Source organism: Lemur catta, chromosome 22 (genome assembly GCF_020740605.2).
Source record: "Lemur catta isolate mLemCat1 chromosome 22, mLemCat1.pri, whole genome shotgun sequence".
Classification (NCBI taxonomy): domain Eukaryota; kingdom Metazoa; phylum Chordata; class Mammalia; order Primates; family Lemuridae; genus Lemur; species Lemur catta.
This window is the reverse complement of record NC_059149.1, coordinates 24,787,299-24,807,989: the sequence shown is the minus strand read 5'-3', so window position 1 is coordinate 24,807,989 and position 20,691 is coordinate 24,787,299. Positions and strand designations below refer to the sequence as shown.

Below are 20,691 nucleotides of genomic sequence, written 5' to 3'. Positions count from 1 at the left end.
TCTCCCTTCCCAAGGTTCACCTCCCATCCGAGTCCTCACCACAGGCCCTCCGCTGCCTCCAGCAGCAGGAGGGAGTGTGTTCCACTGTGTCATTTTTCCTCTGCTCTGTGGCTCCAGTATTTCCCTTTGCTCTCTCTCCTTTGCCTATGAACTTGCTCCTGTCTCTTTACCACGACCTAAGCAAACAATCCTCTCCTCTTCAGAAACTCCCCCCTTGTGTTCATCACCAAGTTTACTCAGACAAGCCAACGTTTTCTTGCTGTTCACTCTGACCCAATGCAATCTTATCCGGGATCTCTCCTCTACTCCCACAGAAAATGCTCTTGCAATAGCACTGATCCAATTGCCACAGTCAAGGTTCTCTTCAATTCGTCTTACTTAGCCACTACATGTGACAGGGTTGGTCACCTCCTCCTATTTGGGGGGGGGGGGAGTGGTTCTCCTATGATATTAATTATATTATTTACCTTCTTGAGCTTCTCTTCTGCTCACTCTTCAAATGTCAGGCTTCACTGTTGTTTTTATTTCGCTATTATTTTAACAACTTTTCTTCGTTCCCGGTGGTCAATGTTTAAACATCATATAACATATAAAGCACATGCGTCTGAGTGTTTTCTTTCCACTCCAGACCTTTCTCCTGAGTTCTAGTTCTACGTAAGTGTCTGCTGGTTCTGTTCAATCAGATGTCCCCTCGACACTTCCTATTCAGTGCACTCAAAACTGAAATAATCTTTCCTCCCCTGACCCCATTTCTTCTCCTGTCCTCAATTAATGGCATCAATACACATACTCAGGCCACGCACACAGGCGGGAGCACCCGGCCCTCCTCCCCTCTAACCACCTTCTTACCTGTCTGCTTCAGCTTCATCCCTCACCTGTACCCTGGCCCACCCTGCTGTCCCCTGGCTACCGCCCAGGCCGGCCCTGATTCCTCACCTGGAGAACCGACTGGTCTCCTTGCCTCTGCTACTCTTTCTTCACTGGACAGCAAGACCATCTAAAACATAAGTCTAAATCATTTCCCTGTTTAAAAAAAGTAAACCCCCAAAGGCATCCCACTGACTACATGATGAAGTACTACCCCTAGTAGGGCAGGTAAATTTCAGTCTGGTTCACTAACCTACATTTTCAGTTTCCTCCCTATACATCCTGTCTTCTAGCCACACTGAACTCCCTGCTATTTCCAGAATATCTTTTCACAGGTGTCAGCAGCCGCCGCCATTCCCTTACTGGGCAAGCTCCCGCGTCCCTCCCGCCCTTGTCGAACGCTTACTCGTCTTTCCCTGTATCGTCCCCTCTGTACCATCCTGCCACTATCTGGGAGAACAAACACTCTGAATGTTACAGTCCCAGAATACTTCACACACGCTGCTACGACAGCACTTACAAAAAACCACACTGAGTGGTGACCGTCTCCCCGAGGGGAGCCCCGTCTACTCTGGGGCGCAGTCAGGCAGTCCAGCGCTGCGACCCTAACAGGAAAGCTTTGTGTAGGCAGGGCAGGCCTCGTCGCCACGAAACTCCCAGGCAACACGCGTGACATAAGAACGATATACTGACAGGAAAGGTTTTGTGAGAGCTTTAATGGCACAAATGTTTATAGCTACAGGTTATACATGTATTGTAAACTGTATATGATGATACAAAGTGCTAACGAAATAGATGGAGAATGCATAATCACTTTGGCTCAGTTAATTCCGATAATTTCTACAACTGGATCATTTAAAAATTCATCTGACTGGCTAAGTCTTGGATTTTCATTTTTTTAGAATAAATATTTTTACTGCAATCAAGGGAACTTGTTGCACTTTTCACTGTGCAAGTTTGTGCAGTTTTGCTTTTGATTCTATTTACAAATATATTAAGCTAGTTTTCATGAAACATATGAAAAATGAAGCCTGCCTTTTTGTCCCCAAATTGTAAACAGGTGTAAAGCTTTTTAAACATTAATCTTAAAATTTCAACTGTTAAATTGTTGAATTCTCCTTTCCAATCATACAATCTGTTTCCGTTCAACGCAAAGCTAAGCAGGAACAAAAACATCCAACCCATATGTTAGGGCTATCAATAAATACTGCATGATCTCATCGTACAGTAAGTTCTACTGTCATGATATATTCGTGTTTTAAGTAATATTCCATAATTTCACAGACACTTTAAGGGAAAAGCTAAACTTATTTTCAATGTTGAAAGAAGGAAATATACCCAAGTTCAATTGTACTACTGATAGAATTGCTACTGAATTTGGAAAGAGCGCAATGTGCTGCTTGTAAAAAGCTGCTTTTATTTAAAGTGTAATTTTACTTTTCCCTCCCATGATGCCAATTGTAATACAAATTGTATACTGTAGCAGTTTAGCTATTTAGTTCTCCTAACTTCATTAGCCTTTCCAACTTTATTCAGGATTTTCAAAATCAGTGGGCCATCAGGTTTCCTTTCTCCCTAAAGAAATTCATATATGAACACTTGAAATAAATAGGTTATAGAAGGCAAATCAAGTGTTACCAGTTTCAAGAGTAAGACAGAAACAAGGTATAATAAAAAGATATCCAAAATTATTTAGACATCAAATGCTAGAGGGAAAAATAAACCTCAGAAAACTACTTTGGATATATCATCTTTCTTAAAGATAGCCAGCTATACTCTTGAAAAAAGATAGAAAATTTTTTGTTGTTTAATCTGTATGTTACTTTCCACTATAACATCAATGTTACAAACCTTGATGTCAGAGAGAAGAGTTAAATAGTTTCTGCAAACTGGCAAACTTGGTTGTCATAGTGTTTTTATTCAAGTCAACCTGATGCACTTTATACATTGCTAGTTTTAAAATTAACAATGCTTTTCTAAATATTCAATAGCAATGTCTATACCATAAACAGTAATTATTTATATATAAAACATATAGTAGTGTCCTTCAGAGTCATGCCATGTGTTCTGAATGCCAATAAAATCTACTTGAGATAACTGGTAATCCTGATGCTTTCTAATAATTTGGTCCTAAAGCTTCACATTTGAGAAATAAAGAAGTATATAATTGAAGGAATTTGTTGAGTGTTCTGGAATTTCAAGAGTTTAATATAACTGAAAAGACAGCTACATAAGAAAACCAGCAGTTTCCGCAGGACCACCGGAATCACCTTGGGAAGACTGTAGAGCAAACACCAATAAGTGAGAGACTGGAAGGAAACAAATGGCATCTTTTCAGAACCTTGTCAGCTGTTCCCACCACCCAAGTCTGTTTTCCAAAGTTGCACAAGTGCTTGGAATAACTCTGAAACAATTATCTTCAGAGTTTAAAGGCTTCAGAGTATAAGTGATGCTTCCTAAAACAAGAAGCCTGTATTAACATCACAAATTGGAAAAGCCTCTTCTTAAAAGAAAAAATGAAGAAATAAAAAAAGTTTAAAGAAAGTCATGAAAAATTCACATGCAGCTAATAAACGTAAAAATACCAAACACACACACAAAAATCTCAAAAGCAATTTCATATATTTCTAGGCCTGAGACATTCCTTATCAGAAGAAAGATTCTACACCATAGAAAAGACAGCATTACAACATACTAGTATTAAAATCTGCTGATGTATTTTAGTTCTTATCCTATTTCATACCTATCATTTATACAGCTTGCCTCCTATAAATTAAAAGGCGCTACAAGGAGGCTTAGACAAAAAAGTGGCTCCAAAGCTGGTTTAAAATAATTTTTTTTATTGCCCAGGATATTTTTTTCTATGTCTTGCTTTTTTTTTTGTTTTTGTTTTATTTTTAATAACTATAAATTCAAGCTTAGGGAAGCTTGCCTTTGTCTTAAAAAAAAAAAAAACCAAAGCTTTTTTATATCATTTGCTAACCTGATCTCATTTTAAGGGCAAGATGATAGTTATGTTGCAAGAATAGAATTTATGCCATGAATGATACAGGTCTAAGTCTGGGGTACTAACTGGAGATAATAGCATTGTTGACAAAATTATAATCTGCTGGTGGCATTTACGGAAAAGAAGCCCTTGCAAATTTCTAAACAACAATAAACTCTGTTAGGAAATTCTAAGGTGTCTTACAGGCCAAAAAGGGAATAGGGTTAGTAAAATGCCTCAACAGAGTTTGAATAAAATACTGGATTTGAGAGTTACTGGAATTGGATATGTAAAAATAGGGTGGTAGGTTGGGTCATGCTTACAATGGTCTCAAATTCAAATAAACTACTGTGACAATACACCACTTCACAGGTCACACGCATTTCCAGGGCTTTTCTTTCCCTCAGTAGGTGCTGGCAGAAGGTGTGCTCAGTCGTTTTCCAATATAGATGCTGAAAGGAAGCAGAGTGTATCATGTTTCATCTGTTTCAACAGTTCTGCACCAGTTTGTCCACAGGTTGAACTCTACGTAAAAACTAAAGGTATATGTGCACAGTTCCTTGACACCCTGAAATTACTGCTGACTTTCTTAAAACCAGTCTCCAGCCCCGCCAAACTGGTTTTATATGATTCTGTTTACCCATCAAGTCAGGAGTGGATAGCACAGGGGCAGTGATTAGACAAAGTAAAGCCAGAGAGAACAGATCCCTACACAGAGTAAAGTGGAGCCAACCTCCTTTGAGATGTTCCTTTCAGTGGGCAAAAAGTTCTAATGATATTTCACATTTACAGTAATATGCCAAATTATCTTAGTGCTCTATGTAGAAAAACAATTTAAAGCTGCCAGTGCTTTACAGATAGCTCTTACTAATAATTCTTAAAGATTATGGGCCTAATATTACTTTTCCATGCCAAGCAAGTATTTGGCCCCTTCAACATCATAAGTAGAAGGGGAGCTAAGGAAATACTTACCTAGCTCCACCCCCAATGAAATAAAAGCAACCAAGTCTTTTAAACTCTTTTTACATTCATCGATACCAAGAGTCACACTTATAGCAAGAGAAGCAGTCTGAAAATTCATGAAAGAGACATTGCAAAGTACAAAAACCAACCTCCTGAGGGCAAATGACAGACCGTGCAATCAGTAATTCCTACCCCTGCCCACACCAACACCACCCAACATTTACACACTGTCCTTCCTCACAAACCTCTTCTACGCTGCTGTTTGTGATTACTGTCCTGGCCCTCACAAAAGCAAATCACAAAACCAACTGAGATAAAAGCAGTGGGTTGGGAAGCTGCATGCACGTTTCTGTGTTTGTGATCGGAAATCTCTGACACGCTGAGCTCCTCAACGGGAACATATGGGATGATCCATCTTTTGCAGATCATATACTGAGAATGACCCACGAGGCATGCTTACAGAGTATAACAGATATGTCTTGAAAAAAGTTAAAAGCTATGGTTTAACTCCTAAAATCTTTCAGAAGTGTATTTCCTAAATTGTTCAAGCTAAGAAAAAAGCAATTAATTTAAGATGTGTCTAGAAAATTAATGAATTACCAGTAAATATGAGGTCAATTTCAGCAGAATAAATGAAAATGCTACAAAATTAAGAGAGAAAAAAACAGCACCAACCAATTTACCAGTTTCACTCACGACTATGATGTAATGGTTTATTTTTCCCATGGGAAAAAAAATATTCACATCAATCCCAAAATTTACATGTTAAAGATTAGTTTACTTTATAAATTACTCAAGATTAGCTAAATTTTAAACAAAACCCAAAAAGAAAAATCAATCACAGAAAAGTCCACTTAAAAATTATTGCTTAGGGGATTAATATGAACCTCTTATTTTCAAATAAAGAAAAAAACCGGGCTATTATTAAAAATGCTTATTTATAGACCATTCATGTACCAACTTTAATAATTCTTAAGTTCATCTTATTTGTACCAAAACAATAAAAGCAAAACAATACAAACTGCTTTCACATATATTTCTTACATATGAAAATAAAGTATGAGGATAAAATGAATGGAAAAAAAACTTTAGTTCATTAGTACTTACCCTAGCCCCAAAGCCAAAACATGAGACAGGAAGAGAGATGGAATGAACACCTTCAGAAATTCTGCAGAGAAAATACCCCCTTTCTTCATGGCTCCACTTTTCCTCATGCTTAAAGACACAGAACGTTTAGGGTGCCTGAAGTGGAACTCCCTAAAGAGAAAATTCAGAGGTAGGTGTTAGAAACTCATTTGCTGAAAATATTTTGGGCATTACCAGGTCCACTGCATATAAACGTGTGCAGATCAGCTGTGTGCACTGACAGGAAACATGCAAGAACTCACTTGGGTGGAATGTTCTCAGGTCTACTGGACCAGTCTGATACCCAATCTGCACTTTTCTTCATAGCCTCAACTTCCTTCTCTCCTTCTACAACTTCTTCTTCTGACTGTAAAGAAAAATTTAAACTTAAAAAAAAAAAAAGAGGAATACAAAGACAAATCTGGACAGAAAATATACTAAACTCAAAAGGTTGTATATATCAGTAACTTTTATGTAAGAAACAAGCTGTTTTTCTAAAAAGGATAACAAAATGATCTAGTATCAGAGTATTTAATATCTTGCAAAGAACTCAAGTGAGCTTCACTATTATATTTAAAAGCACAGAATATGAAATTGAAAAGACTGGATTTCAGGATATAATGCTAATTAAAGTGTGGAAAGTATGAAAAATCTTGATAATTGTTGAATATGAGTGATGTTCACATGGAGGTCCACTGTCTTATTCTCTTTACTTTTATATGTGTTTAAAATTTTCATAATTTAAAAAAAAAGGAAACATAGCAAAAAGGATATGCTAAAAAAGTAACGGGAAGTAAAACTAAAATAAGTGGAAGATGTGATAAAGAAATAAATAACAGTATTTATTGAGCACTTAAAGAGACAAACATCATTCTAAGCACTTTATATTGATTAACTTTTACCTTGCAACAACCCTATAAAATAAAAACTATACTATGATGGTTGCATAGTTCAGCAGATCGAATCATGAAGAGATTTACCCTTTGTCTGATGTAAAAAAAATAGGAACTATTAAAATCCCATTTTACAGATGAGGAAACTGAGACTTAAGATTAAGTAACCTGCCTAAGGTTCCACAACTGGCCAGTAGTCAAATCCAGGGAAAATGTCTCCATACAGTCCCCACTCTTAAGCACTAGGCTTTACTCTCTGGAAGGAGATCATATTTTTTAAAAACTGCTAGATGAACATTTCGGAAGGTTTTGAAACTACGTTAGCCAAAGTTTTTTGGAATAATGTATGATAAACTGAGTCAGAATTTAACATCTATCATATCAAATAAATGAAAAAGTACTTCTTTTTATTGCTAATGATAACCTGAAGTTTCAGGCCAAGAATAATTAAAATTTCCAAGAGCTTCACTTTTAATAGAACACACAGGAATGAGAAATTCCTAAAAATGACACAGTATTATTTATTCAGTTTCAAGAAACGTGATCTTATGACCCCAAACCAAAGGGCCTCAAAGGTAAGAGGTGTTTTGACTTTTTGTTTTGTTTGAATAGGATTCACTCTTTGACCAAAGCCTTCATTCTTTTCAGTAGGCAGGTAAGAAATGCTGAGCCTGACATATTCATATGATTCTTTTTTGACAGGTCCAGTCCGTTGTGAAATAGCTGCCCCAGGAAGGGAGCTTCAGTCTGTCTCTACATATGGATAGTCCCTTTTACTGTCAAAGCCTAGGTAAAATCCCAGCGGATGCTTGCTGCTCATTAGTACCATTCTTATCTAGTTCTGTTGAACTTGAAAAATTCCACCGAATGACACAATGTAGCATTTAGGACTGGAGTTTTTCCATTGGCTAATGAGATTACTCAGAATCATGAGTCAGCTCTTTGGAGTAACACTGAAATCATCCTAAATCAAAAACAATAAATTGTTACAATTTACTTAGAGATCAGTTTGTGTGCACACAATATCTGACTATATTCGACACACTGCGGGTCATTTCTGTTTAGATTCCTACTCTGACTTCACATGTCTCTTTTAAAACTCCTCAAAGATTTAACAAGTTAATATTTTATACTTTCAAAAAAGTAAGATTTTATGCTCTAAATATTTTTTTCAAGATGATGTAATTTTCTCTCAGTTGAGTGAAGCAGAGTTATCTTTGCATTAGCATTTAAAAACAAAACTTCAAGTAGTTTTTTTGAAGCGTAAAAAAAAGAAAAAGAACTCCATATATGTTTCTAAACATTTTCTCTTGCTTACTTTAGGAATGAGGGCCACCTGCTCTCTTCAGTTACTATTGCTCTGTGCTTCCCTTATTAAATTTGCCACTTTTGGGTTTTAAATTGCCTTCCAATTCTTGGAATTCCAGAATATGATAAAAATTGCACTTAATCTATATAAGATTCATGCTTTTGACGGAATCAATAATCCCTTGAGTTTCCATTTATAAACTCAAGGAACTAGCCTGGAATATTGGAATTATACACTATACAGAGTCAAAGTATGCACAAATTGTGCAGCCTTCTGAAACAGAAAGAATACTGGGTGGATTCGAGATAATACATAAAAATATTTCTAGTGCTAAGGGACCCACAACACTGCACAGGGAGAATCCCACAAAACAAGGTTTTTGTTATTATAACGCACTTAAATATTCAATCAATACTTTTCAAGCACCTTAATACAGGAGGAAAAGAATGGTTTCTGTCCACAAGAATTTGTGCTATGATGACACTTTCAGGTGATCTGACACATCAATAAAGTTAAAGGCTACTATACGTATTCTAAATCATTAGCAACAATTATATACAAATATTTGTAAGATTTAAATACTATATCCATCTATATTTCCCCCAGTATCAACTCCTAGTGAACTATATTTATCTTCAACTTAAGGATCCCACATAATTTAGATAAATTTTTATCTCTAGCTCTTGAAATTCATATCAAAAGTCACTGCTTTGATTTCAGATGCAGAAGAAGTTTTTACATCTCATTCTAACACAACCTTCATTTTCATTTATTTTGTGACCTTAAATAAGCCATCTGTCTCAGTTTTTTCCATTTATAAACTCAAGAAACTACTCTTGAATATTGGAATGATACACTATCGACAAGAATTTTCCAATTCTTTTTATAGTGACAGGGCCCAGAATCCTTAGTTGTAAAGGAGTGCAGTAAGAACTATATCATCTCAAATAAATTTCAAAATCAAAAGTTCAGTAACTTAAAATAGCTTCAAACTACTCTTGAAAGTCTTATTCTTTAGTATATTGTTTAAAACATGTTTGGGGAATTCGCGTCTTTCCTAATTATTTATTGTACATCAGAACAGCACACACACACACCTGAGAGCTGTGGTCCCTGCTGGTGTGCATTTCCACATCAAACATGATCTGCCCATCTTCTTGCGGGGAAGGGCTGGAAGAGAATTTAGCCATTAGTTTTAATTCTCATTTTGTTAAATGAATTAGCCTCTACCAGAAATCAAAAAATTAAAAGTTACAGCAGTATGACTCTGAAAAAGCAGCAAATCAGAAAGTATATCATGACCCCACACAAGAAAGTTTTATGTACTGTTAAAGGATTAAAAGGAATAGAGCATTCTTATTTCCAAAATGTTCTGGACTTTTTCAGGGTGATGAATTCCTTCACAAAGATAAATTTGCAAAGCAACTATTATATAAAAACACAAGATTGTCACATTTTCTTCCATCTAATATTTTCTCAATAAAGGTAAAATGATCTTCAAATTCAGAAATGTAGTTTGGGGTTCTTTTTCCCAAAGTTCTTTAATCATTAAAGAATTCACTGTGAGCTGTACTTAAAGCATGTAAAGTAGTTCTCAAAGACTCTTTCAGAGGACCTTAGCGGTTAAAATTGCTTTCATAATACTATTAGAATTTATTTGCCTTTCAATCTCATTTTCAAGAGTGCATAGTGGAATTATCCAAAGGGGTACATGATGTGTAATATCACAACAGATCAAATGCAAAAGCAGATGAGGATCCAGCTGTTTTTGAGTAAGCTAGACAGTACAGAGATTCGCAAAAATGTAAAACAATGCCACTATTCTTACCAATTTTTTGGTTATAGAAAATAGTTATTTTTCATTAAAAAAGTATCATTTAGGCTGGGCGTGGTGGCTCACGCCTGTAATCCTAGCACTCTGGGAGGCTGAGACGGGAGGATTGCTCGCGGTCAGGAGTTTGAGACCAGCCTGAGCAAGAGTGAGACCCCGTCTCTACTAAAAAAAATAGAAAGAAATTATCTGGACAACTAAAAATATACAGAAAAAATTAGCCGGGCATGGTGGCGCATGCCTGTAGTCCCAGCTACTAAGGAGGCTGAGGCAGAAGGATCGCTTAAGCCCAGGACTTTGAGGTTGCTGTGAGCTAGGCTGACGCCACGGCACTCTAGCTCGGGCAACAGAGCAAGACTCTGTCTCCAAAAAAAAAAAAAAAAGTGTCATTTAACTTAAAATGTAATGGTTTTATTTTTTTAATAAGTAAATGCATACTTTTAAATTTTCTCAGTTTTAATTTCTAATATAGTAAATATCAAAATATATAAACTCACAAACAAAAGCTCTTTGGGGTCCCTAATAATTTCTAACAGTGTAAAGGGGTATATAAAGATGAAAAAGTTTGAGAATCACTATTCTACTTATTTTAGAAATATTTGCTTGGAGATATTTCAAAGTAAATTATGTAAGTTTACATATGAACTTAAAACCTTCATGACAGTACAAAATATATTCCCCAAACTACAAAAATTTACAGAAAAATTCTTAGAAACACATGATCACAAACTGTACTTAGTACAATAGATGAATAGATGTTCTAAGTTCATTTCTTAGCTTCATCAATGATTCCTTGTGTAACCACAAGTCACTGCATCTTTCACTACACATATAACTCCCTCCTCCCCAAATCTAAAATAAAATAGAGATGAAAAATATGCAGGGCTTAAGTTGCTCAAAGGGATAGACATTAATTATTAAAGTTACCAAGAGCATACATACAATGTTAATGTATAGAAATGTTCGTGAGACTGACTCAAAAATAAGATCACCAGAAATTTATAAGACTGATTAGGCCTAGGAGTCTTAGACCAGTGCAACTGACACAGGAGATTCTTAAATGGGAACAGCAAAAGGGCAAACAAACATCATATGTATTTATGAAATTTTTGTCTTGAACTAGGAATGTCAGGCTCTAGCACAGGAGCCAAACACAAGCAGGCAATATTGTGGGCCTCAGTTTACTGTCTTTGTGCTTGTAACACTGCTGGGTTCACAGCCGGGCATCAAGGTAAGGGTCAACCTTACATAGCTGTGACCAGGTCAAGGAGGTCAGAGTGACAAAGCCAAGAATCCTCTGCAAACACTGCTCTGTTTCTGTATTCTTCTTTACTGCTGGCACCAATCTTGCTTAGAAAAACACTAAACTCTTCACTGAACTGCTTTACTACCCCTAACAGTTTGGAATGTATTAATATTAGATTGTTAACCCTGGCTGCTATTCAGATCAGCTGGAGAGCTTTTAAAATATTCTGATGTCTCTACCCTGCCCCTGAGAAGCTCTAGAGATGAGGTTTGCACATTAGTATTTTAAAAAGCTCCCTGGGTGGATCTAGCATGCAGTCAAGGTTGAAAACTCCTGTGATAGGGTGGAACACAAAAGAGAACATATAGCAGCTATCTTTGCACAACCACTGCAGTAACAAAACTACAGCTATCGAATACTTTTTAAATTGAAAAAAATATGTAAGTCAGCTCTAGGACTAATATTCAACAATCCTAAAACTTTTCCATCTACGAGAAATACTTCCCAATAACTTCAAATATAGAGCTGCATGGCAATTCAAGTAACATGAATTGTGCGTGAAGACTTTTAAATGGTACAGTGTGTCAGATATCCCAGGAGAGTATTGATGCGACAGAGCTCTAAGCCTCCTCTGAAAGATGACCAGTAACCCAGAGCTTGAAGATATGCAAGATGAAAGATATACGAACTTGTTTAAAGAGGTTTGCCGTACCTCTTTTCACATGTTTAGAAATCTACACTTAAATATGATCATGGGAGGGTGAATTCATATTCAATGACATGTATAACTGTAACCATAAAAAAGATGACCAGAGAGGTAAGCAGGTGACTTTTTCTCTGTTCACTGACAGCACCACGTGAACAACAGGTTAATGGATATATTGGTCCCAATGATCAAGGCTCATGTACTGGAATGCATAGTAAAAGCCTCATCACACAGGTGGTAACATGTGGACAACTTCAGAAACTCAGGCACAAAGCTTCAGAAACTCATCAGCGAGTTCCCTAATATAAATATAATATAAAATCTTCATTCTGAAAGACAGACTGATGCTGTAGCTGCTGGAGGCAATGGCAAGCTGCTCAGAAGGGAGCCATCTGCTCTGGTTCTGCTTATGACAAGAGCCTTCCCAGGCTCTAAGAAGCACAGGGACAATGAGAGAGGACATGGGGGTGGCGGGGGTGCGCAGCATGGCACCAAGCCAACAAACCAGTCCTCCGGCTGCCTTGGTAACACTAGTGGATCATAAGCCACACAGGAAGTCTCAAACATAATTTAACTCTTGTTTCTCCTTTTTTTACTTTCTCTGATGAGCAATAATATGTGCTATCTACACAATTTCTACAAAATATAAAAATGTTAAGAAAAATATCCGTAATTCCATTCCTCAAGATAATCACTGTTTATATTTTTAAATGTTTCCTTCATCTTTTTCCTGTGCATTTGCATTTTCTACATGGTTACTAGCAGTTAACTGTTAATTAACCAGAAGATCATCCACTACCCCATAATGCTAACAGTGTGGCTGTCACTGTACTAGGAACTTTTAAATGTCATTTAATACCTAGTCCCTCTGGGGGGAAAAAAAAAAAAGCTTCTACTGAAAAAGGAACTGACTTGGTTTCATTCTATGCATGCATCTTACTATATTCTTATGCTTTCACCATAAGCAGTTCCTAATCACTGGAATTAGTTTCCCCAAGTCAAATATAGAAAAATGAGGCCTGAAATGAAACTTTCTCTGAAGAAGTGGAATGGCCTCCAAAATTAACTATCTTTACAGACCTCGGCTGCTGCTTCCACTGAGCAAATACTGCTGTAACGTGAATCAACTTGCCGTTCCTATGAGTCAAACATCTACAGAGTGTCTACTACGCACTGGTACCATTCCTGTGAAAGTAATAAAGACAAAACATGACCCCTGCCCTTCTGAAGCCTCACATCTAGAAGGGAAGGTGGATATATGCAGAGGTAACTGTAATTCAAGGCAGACTGTGATCTGTCAAACAGGGACATAAAGGACAAAGGAAAATGGGAGAAAGATTAATTCAATAAATTAGCATTTTCACCACTGAATTTTAAACTGATGAATTTCTAAAAATAATACAATCTGAATAAGAAAATCTGGGGGAAAAGAGTGGATACTCAAGTACCACTTGAGCTGACATGAATACACATGCTGCAATAAATCAGGAGGCAAATTTTGTAAGTGAAGATTTAAGCAAATGAGTTTTTCCTAATGGGAATTAGCTTTGTAACCCATCTGTGTCCTAAATTCTATCCAAACAGGGATCTCACTTACCTGTCACAGTGAGAACTGCCTCTTGAACTACTCTGTCCTGATTCATGTTGTGCATCCAAAAGAATCTTCTCCATGTCTCCATTGTGGATGGAGGATGAGGACGGTACGTGTTCCAGTCCCCCATTTTTCCCATTGCCATTATCATTGCCATTGCTGCTGTTCATCGGTAGCTCCACCCAGGAACCTGTTGGACAAGCCAGATAACGTAACCACAGCAGAACTGAAATGTGTCACGTGCACACATGTGAATATGGTGAATTCAGATAAGATTTTTTTTTTTTTTGAGACAGAGTCTCACTGTGTTGCCCAGGCTAGAGTGCCATGGTATCAGCCTAGCTCACAGCAACCTCAAACTCCTGGGCTCAAGTGATCCTCCTGCCTCAGTCTCCCGAGTAGCTGGGACTACAGGCATGCGCCACCATGCCCGGCTAATTTTTCTATATATATTTTAGCTGTCCATATAATTTCTTTCTATTTTTAGTAGAGACAGGGTCTCGCTCTTGCTCAGGCTGGTCTCGAACTCCTGAGCTCCAACGATCCGCCCGCCTCGGCCTCCCAGAGTGCTAGGATTATAGGTGTGAGCCACCGCGCCCGGCCCGGATAAGAATTTTGACTGGCCTCGAACCAAAACCATTCTGAAGAAAATAAACAAAGAGTAGTAAGTCCAAAACTCTATACAGTTCTGTTCCTGAAGTCGCTCATGCAATCAACCAATTGAGAAGCTGTATCTCTAAAACTAACATCTTAGAAAATGTATCTTTCGGCCAATTTTCTCTCTGGTCAAAACTTAGTTTATAACAATCAACACTTCATTGAAAACTGAGGTAGCTTTTCAAAAAATAAATAGCTGCTTTATCACTAAACAGGCAACTTACCTTAATATTTTAATAATATTTTGTAAATATATAATTACCTACTTTTCTTCATCATCCACCTAAACTATATAGCTGTATCTGCTTCACAAATGAAATAATAAATGTATCATTTAGCAATTTCATAAAGGTCTACATCAGTTAACAACTATATCTTGATTAGCACAAACTGAGGAGCTCCTGAAAAGGGAACCTAAATCTAATCACAAAAATTTCTATTTTATAGAAATCTGGAACATAAAATTAATGCAGCTGGTTCTTAACTAAATCAGGTGATAAATGCTAAAAATTCAGAAAAAAGCTTTAGTTCTATCCCACAGATTAGTTTCTTCCTTTCCTTTATACCTCACCCTTTCTAATCTGTCTCCTTTTTTAATGCACTAACATACCTTGTGAACTTGTCTTTTCTCTCTTCTCTCCCACGAGTTTCTACTTTCTAGGGTTTTCATCAAGCCCCGTTGGTTTCGGAGGCAGAAACAACTGCACATCAGCTACAGGCAGACACGCAAGTTTTCTTAGGTGAATTGTGGAAGGGGGTGGAGTCATAGAAAAAGGGGACGTGGCACTGGTAATCTGCTTAGGTCTCGAAAATATTTATTGGCCCAATGAAATTGCTGAACATATTAAAGTGCCCAGTAGATGGAGGATGCTCAGTTACATACTAGTTAAAGGAGTTTATATTTACAAAGAACTTAGAACAGTGTTGGCTAAATAAAGTTATCCTTTCCTTTCTCCTGGGGCAGCCCCAGCGGCTGTCCCAGCCCCATAACCACCACCAATTCCTTAGGACTGTGCTGGCAAACACCGCAGTTGGACCACATCTCCGTGGCCTCATTTTATACACACACGAAAATGGACACAGACCAGAGAGAACTCAACATGGATTAACACATACAACCAGCAAAGCTAAGAGAGATCTAAGATTGAAGACAATTTAAATATTTGGAGTGCCTCTGGAGTGTATAAGAAATATGCCAAAAGCATCCCTAAATTTAGAGCTCTGCAAAATATTTCAACTGGGGGGGGCGGGGAAGAAAAGCAGGGAGAGAGAGAATACGTATATGAAAAACAAACTGTTTTTTCCTTACTTCCACTGTTTCTAGGATTTTCTAACTTATTTTTAAACCAATGGGACCAGTTCTTCTTGTACAGAAGCCCAATGTGTAAAATAAACAAAAACAAACAAAACCCCAGAGCTGCTCTGGCAGAAGCAGAGCTAAGGAACCAGGAGTTCCAGATGGGTCTCTGTGGAAGCCAGTCTTCCCTAAAATACAATTAATGTTCACTTGAAGTATCTGATCAAAGAGAAGAAAGGCTGAAACAAACAATACCAGGTTCTCTGGCTCTTACTCTTTTGAAGGACTTTCAAACCAATATCTGAATTCTATTTCTTCATTAAAAATATATAAGCAATCATAATCTAACATGTTTGGGGAACTTGAAGATATACTTAGAAAAGCTTACTAAAAGCAATCTCTATCATGGCTTCCATAGATATCTGCAGCATAACCGAAGGCAATTCTACTTCAGGCAATTTGTATTTGGCACATAGAGGTTAAGAGCTCAGACCGAAGCCAGACCCCAATTCTTATCAGTTCTAGCTGTTTCACCTGGGATACAGCACTTACCCTCTTTGTGTCTCACTTTTCTCATCTGTAAAATAGGGATAATTGTATCTACCTCACAGAGTCGTTAGGAAGAGTAAATGAATAAAGCACATAGACAAATACGAAAGGTCCCTATTAAGTACTATGTAAGTGTTAGCTACCATAATTATATTCCGTATCTTTTAAAAACAATTCCTTTCTGTAAAAATAACGTGTTTCTTGAAAATGTAAACATCAGTACATACAATTTAAAAAACTTAACATCTCTCCTCCCACCTTTCATTCCTACTCCCAAAAGAGAACCCACTTTTAACAGTTTCACATGGAGACTTCCGGAGTTTTTCCAATGAAATATAGCTGTTTTTTGCTTTTGTTTTTTATAAACAAATGGAATTGTACCATACACACATATTCTGTAAGTAATGTTTTTCAGATGTCTTTTAATGTCAACACACGGACATCCATTCTTTTGAACAACTGCACTGTATCTCATCCTTTATAATGATATATTAAGAGGCTACATATTAGCTTTATCTTTTGCATAACACACAAAAAAGCACATGTGTTTTTCTCAGCAAAGGAACTGCACATGCCTTTTTGCCCATCGCCTCATTCCAGCCTCAGAATTTCTTCATGTTCTGACTCTACCAATCCTCACAAAGTCCCTTTTTACTTGGAAAGGAAACAAGGCAAGATAAGAGGATTGTGCTGTCCAAGCAATACAAAGTGAAAAACAACCTCAGACTGAATTCTCTCAATCAAGCTTCAAAACTAAAAGCAGGAAGCCTTCCCTATTATTTTAAAAGACTATTTACAAGCTAAAAGCTGTTCCTTTATGCCAGTTTGTACATGTACATAATGACATATTTTCTAGTTTTAAGTGTTTGGGAATGGCCAGGAGATTCACAGAAGCATGCTTCTCTATTCTCTAATATAGTAGATTGTGAAGGTTGGTCCAATAATTGTGATTACATTCATTACCGCAGGCTGCATACGCTTTAGAGTTTTGTAATTACCAGTTCAATCCTCTTGCAAGGAGGGGAGTAGAGGATCTTCGGGACAAGGAAAGGAGAGAATGAAGAGTATTTCTCCTTATTTTTTCTCCAACTTTTCAAGACCTCACATGTAACTTATCCTAACCAGGGATGACATATTTCATTATATTTATCTTCTTCCCTCAAAGGCTTTCTTTTGTAGGTTTCAAGTACTTGATGCTGGAATCAAGAACAGACCAACAGTCACTGGCATCCTTCTAAAAAAAAAAATTGCTGGTCTTTTTGCAGAAGTGGATACTTACACACCAGTTACTTATGTATTCAAAACACTATTATGAGGCAGTGACATTTCATGAGAGCCTTAAGAGCACTCTGGCCATAATGGGAAAGCAAGTACCTCATGGTTGAAGATGTTTAAAAAGACAAAAAAAAAAAAAAAAGGCTGTACTTCCCAACAAGAATTATACTACTACCTTGATTTTCGTTATACTATCTACTAAATTTTATGACATAAATGACTTACTCAAGTATTCTTAAGAAACTTGATAGTTTTTTTTCCATTGTCTTTATTTGGAGATTATTGATAGTTTCTTAAAAATAAAACTAACTGGACAACATCCCTTTAACTTTGGAAGTAGTTTGGATATTTGCCCTGAAGTGTCTCCCTAGAGTGGTAAAATTATAAAGAAAAAAAATCAGAGAAAGGCTTTACTATTTCAGATATTTCAATAATTTGCTATTAAAACTCTGCTTTGACCCTTGAACTGAAGATAAAAATCCCAAACCAGAGATAATCTGTACAATAAGTTTCATCTCCTGTTTTTCACAGTTGTGCAACTTTATCCAATAAAGTACTTCAACTTATCAGCAATTTGGACAGTATTAGATGCCTGATTAGGCTGTTTTGCCCAGTGCCCAAAAATCACTTCAAAGAATCAATAAGGCTTCTTGTTTTGTTGAGTCCAGTGTTGTGTAATGAGCTAAAACAAGGAACAGACTAAGAAGCAAGAGGAGAGTAATTAAATATGGCATTATCTAAACACTTTTCAGTAACTTTTAAAAACTCAGCCTACTCCAAATAAAATACTTTCTATCTAGCAGATTTCCCAAAGCAACATTTTGATATCACATGCAGGCTGAGTGAACTTCCACTTCTGTAAGAGCTAATGTAAACGTAGCAGGAACTGATTGGCCAAAGACATCAAACACCTCAGAGGTCTGTCACACATCAAGATAAACAATCACATAGGAGCTCAACCCCATTTTTTTGTTAAAGGGTCAAAGGAAAATTAAAATCCCTTTGCTTTCTGTGAACTTACGTACACATACCAACCAAATCTTAACTCATAAGGAAACACTCAGCACAATTAAGAACAGAACACTAAAACGAGATGGACAGGTGGGCCACCTGCATACATTAGGTAGAGTAACACACTGAGAGAATAAGAAACACATATCATTGGGAGATTCTAGACCACTGTCCTGAAAAGAAGTGTCCTGAAAAGAGCACTAGACTGGCTGAACTGTTGGAACCTCGGCTCTAGGTCCCAGCCAGCTGTGAACCTGGACAGGAGCCTTTACTCTAACCTGTTTCTTCACTGGTAAATAATAGGGCATAGTTAGCTCTGAAGTCTCTTCCCATTCTAAAGTCCATGTTTCTAAGAGTATGTTAAAAATAAGCAAATAATTTGAAACTGCACATTAATACGTGATACAAGGGATATTTATGTTAATTCTAGTTTACTGTTGGAAATACAAAAAGCTTACATTTTAGAACATAAAATAAGACACTTAAAAGGTTAAAAAAAAAAGGTCAACATTTAGGAAATTAACCCATCAAAACATGGAGCTGCAGCATCCATCTTAAAATATCCAAATTCCATCCCCACATTTCGAGGACAGGAATTCTCTTCCTGAAATAATGTTTAGGTCATGTTCAAAGTACTTCCCATCCTATGAAAGATACCGCATGACCTTTAAGCCTCCAAATTGTTTTCAAAAGATTTCATCTGGCCATATGGTAATTGCCCCCACCACATCTTTCCTAAGAGACGAATTACAGAAAGGTTAGGCAAGAACCTTTCCAGGGCGACTCCGAGCTCTCACGACAACTGGGAATAGCCTTAGGACAAGATGTCTGAGCACAAGAATGTTATGAAAAGCAGCTGGAGTTGGTGGTAACTCAGTTATGCCCACAACTTTCAAGTGCCCGTCTGGCTGCATGAGTGTGTTTTAAATTCCGTTTCTGAAAATTCACCGCCCCAGACTCGGTGATGTGTGCCATCCCGGGTGGTTCAGGAGGCCGTTCTTCGACAGCTTTACCAGGCACACAACCCCACCGTTAAAAAAAAAAAAGAAAAAACAAAAATCACTTGGGCAACTTCGAAAGATCTCAAAAAAAAAAAAATGAAAAAGAGAAAAAAGAAATGCACAGCCTCCTCACCCCCACACGTGATTCAAGCAACCACCAAATTACCAAATGGATTTTCCTGACCAACATGTGGCAACAAAGGGACGCAACCAGAGGGCTCACGTGCCGGCCCCGGAAACGCGGCCGCGGGGTGTGCTCGGCGGGCGACCCGGAGCTCCCGGACCCCCGACACGGCCCGCGGCGCCGGCCGCCCGCGCCTCCCCGCCCGCCGCGTCCATCCCCCGGCGGCCCCGCCGCACGTCCCCGCGGCCGCCCGCCCCCGGCCCGCCCCCTCCCCGCCCCGATTGGCTCCGCTTCTGGGGGACCCCGGGCGGGACCCGCGCGTCCCCACCGCCTCCTGTCCTCTCCCAGCTCGCCCGCGCTCCCCGCCCGCGACCCCCAGCGCAAGACCCCAGGAGGGAGCGGAGACAGGCCAAGAGGAAGCCAGGGCCCCCTCCTCCTGACAGGTGACGGGCGCTGTCAGTCAGCTCAACATCCTCGGCCTTGACCAATGGGCTGCCTTCTCCTCCCGCCCCCCGCGCGGCGCCGGCGCCGGCGGCCGGGCCAGCCCCTCCTCCCCCATCCCCTCCGCCGAGCCCGTCGGCCCAGCACTCACTGTTAAGGCCGCCTGGCGGGGGCAAAGGCTGCTCCCCTTCCTCGCAGTTGTTGTTGTTATTGTGCAGGGGCGGCGGCGGCTCGACTAAGTGGGACGACATGGCCGGGAGACTGGCAAGCTACGGCCGCAGCAGGACCGTCTCCGGTTCTCCGGCAGCAACACAACAAGCCGAGTCCCCCGCCCCCTTTTCTGCGCCTGCGCAGTCCCTCCCCCGCCCTGACGTCAGGGCCCGCCCGGGCCACGTGATGACAACACAACAAGCCGCGGGGCGGGGGGCGTCGCCCTAGGCCGGAGACCTGCGGACGCTCGGGTCGCCCTAACCGGCGAGCCGGGAACGAATTCCTGCGTGTAATTGGACTGACCGGACAGCGTGAGTTATGCGGGTGACACTGGGCTGGAGGACAGGGAAGCGTGTGTAATGAGGACGTGTGCTCACGTGTTGGCGCCCACATGCCTCCCACGCTGGCAGGACCCACATTGTTTTCTCCGGTCCCTGAGCAGTGCTTTTTCTGCCGTCTGTAACGACTCACTCCTGGAATAGGTACTGTGGTGACACAAGGGAAGCCCCAACCCCCAGTCATAAACCTGAAATAAAGCTGGTGGAACATAAATACTTCCAGTGGGAAACAACATAAGGCCCCGCAGACCTTTTAGTTATTACAGAATTT

The 20,691-nt window shown here is 39.0% G+C and overlaps 1 protein-coding gene and 1 non-coding gene across 3 annotated transcripts; one reads left to right on the top strand and one right to left on the bottom strand.

Annotated features, from left to right (window-relative positions):
* Positions 1-1,563: 1,563 nt before the first annotated feature.
* BNIP3L (BCL2 interacting protein 3 like) lies at positions 1,564-20,336 on the bottom strand. 2 transcript variants are annotated; one of them, XM_045535799.1, is made up of 6 exons: positions 20,024-20,336; positions 13,524-13,707; positions 9,241-9,313; positions 6,205-6,308; positions 5,924-6,073; positions 1,564-4,305 (listed from the first exon to the last, which is right to left on the bottom strand). In XM_045535799.1, the coding sequence occupies exons 1-6, from the start codon at positions 20,121-20,123 to the stop codon at positions 4,257-4,259; spliced, it is 660 nt and encodes a 219-aa protein (XP_045391755.1). In that variant the 5' UTR covers positions 20,124-20,336; the 3' UTR covers positions 1,564-4,256. The 2 variants fall into 2 exon arrangements, with proteins under 2 accessions (XP_045391755.1, XP_045391756.1); XM_045535800.1 differs by lacking the exon at positions 20,024-20,336 and adding an exon at positions 14,785-14,790.
* On the top strand, positions 6,872-6,939 carry LOC123626758. The gene has a single exon (XR_006730996.1). It is a non-coding gene; the product is annotated as a small nucleolar RNA SNORD77 (small nucleolar RNA).
* Positions 20,337-20,691: the final 355 nt, after the last annotated feature.

Coding starts and splice junctions, on each gene's coding strand:
- BNIP3L (XM_045535799.1), bottom strand. CDS start 20,123: ATGTCGTCCCACTTAGTCGAGCCGCCGCCGCCCCTGCACAATAACAAC. Junction 6,309..9,240: donor GCAGGGACCACAGCTCTCAG/GTGTGTGTGTGT, acceptor TTTTCTTTACAG/TCAGAAGAAGAAGTTGTAGA. Junction 6,074..6,204: donor CCTGAGAACATTCCACCCAA/GTGAGTTCTTGC, acceptor TTTTCTCTTTAG/GGAGTTCCACTTCAGGCACC.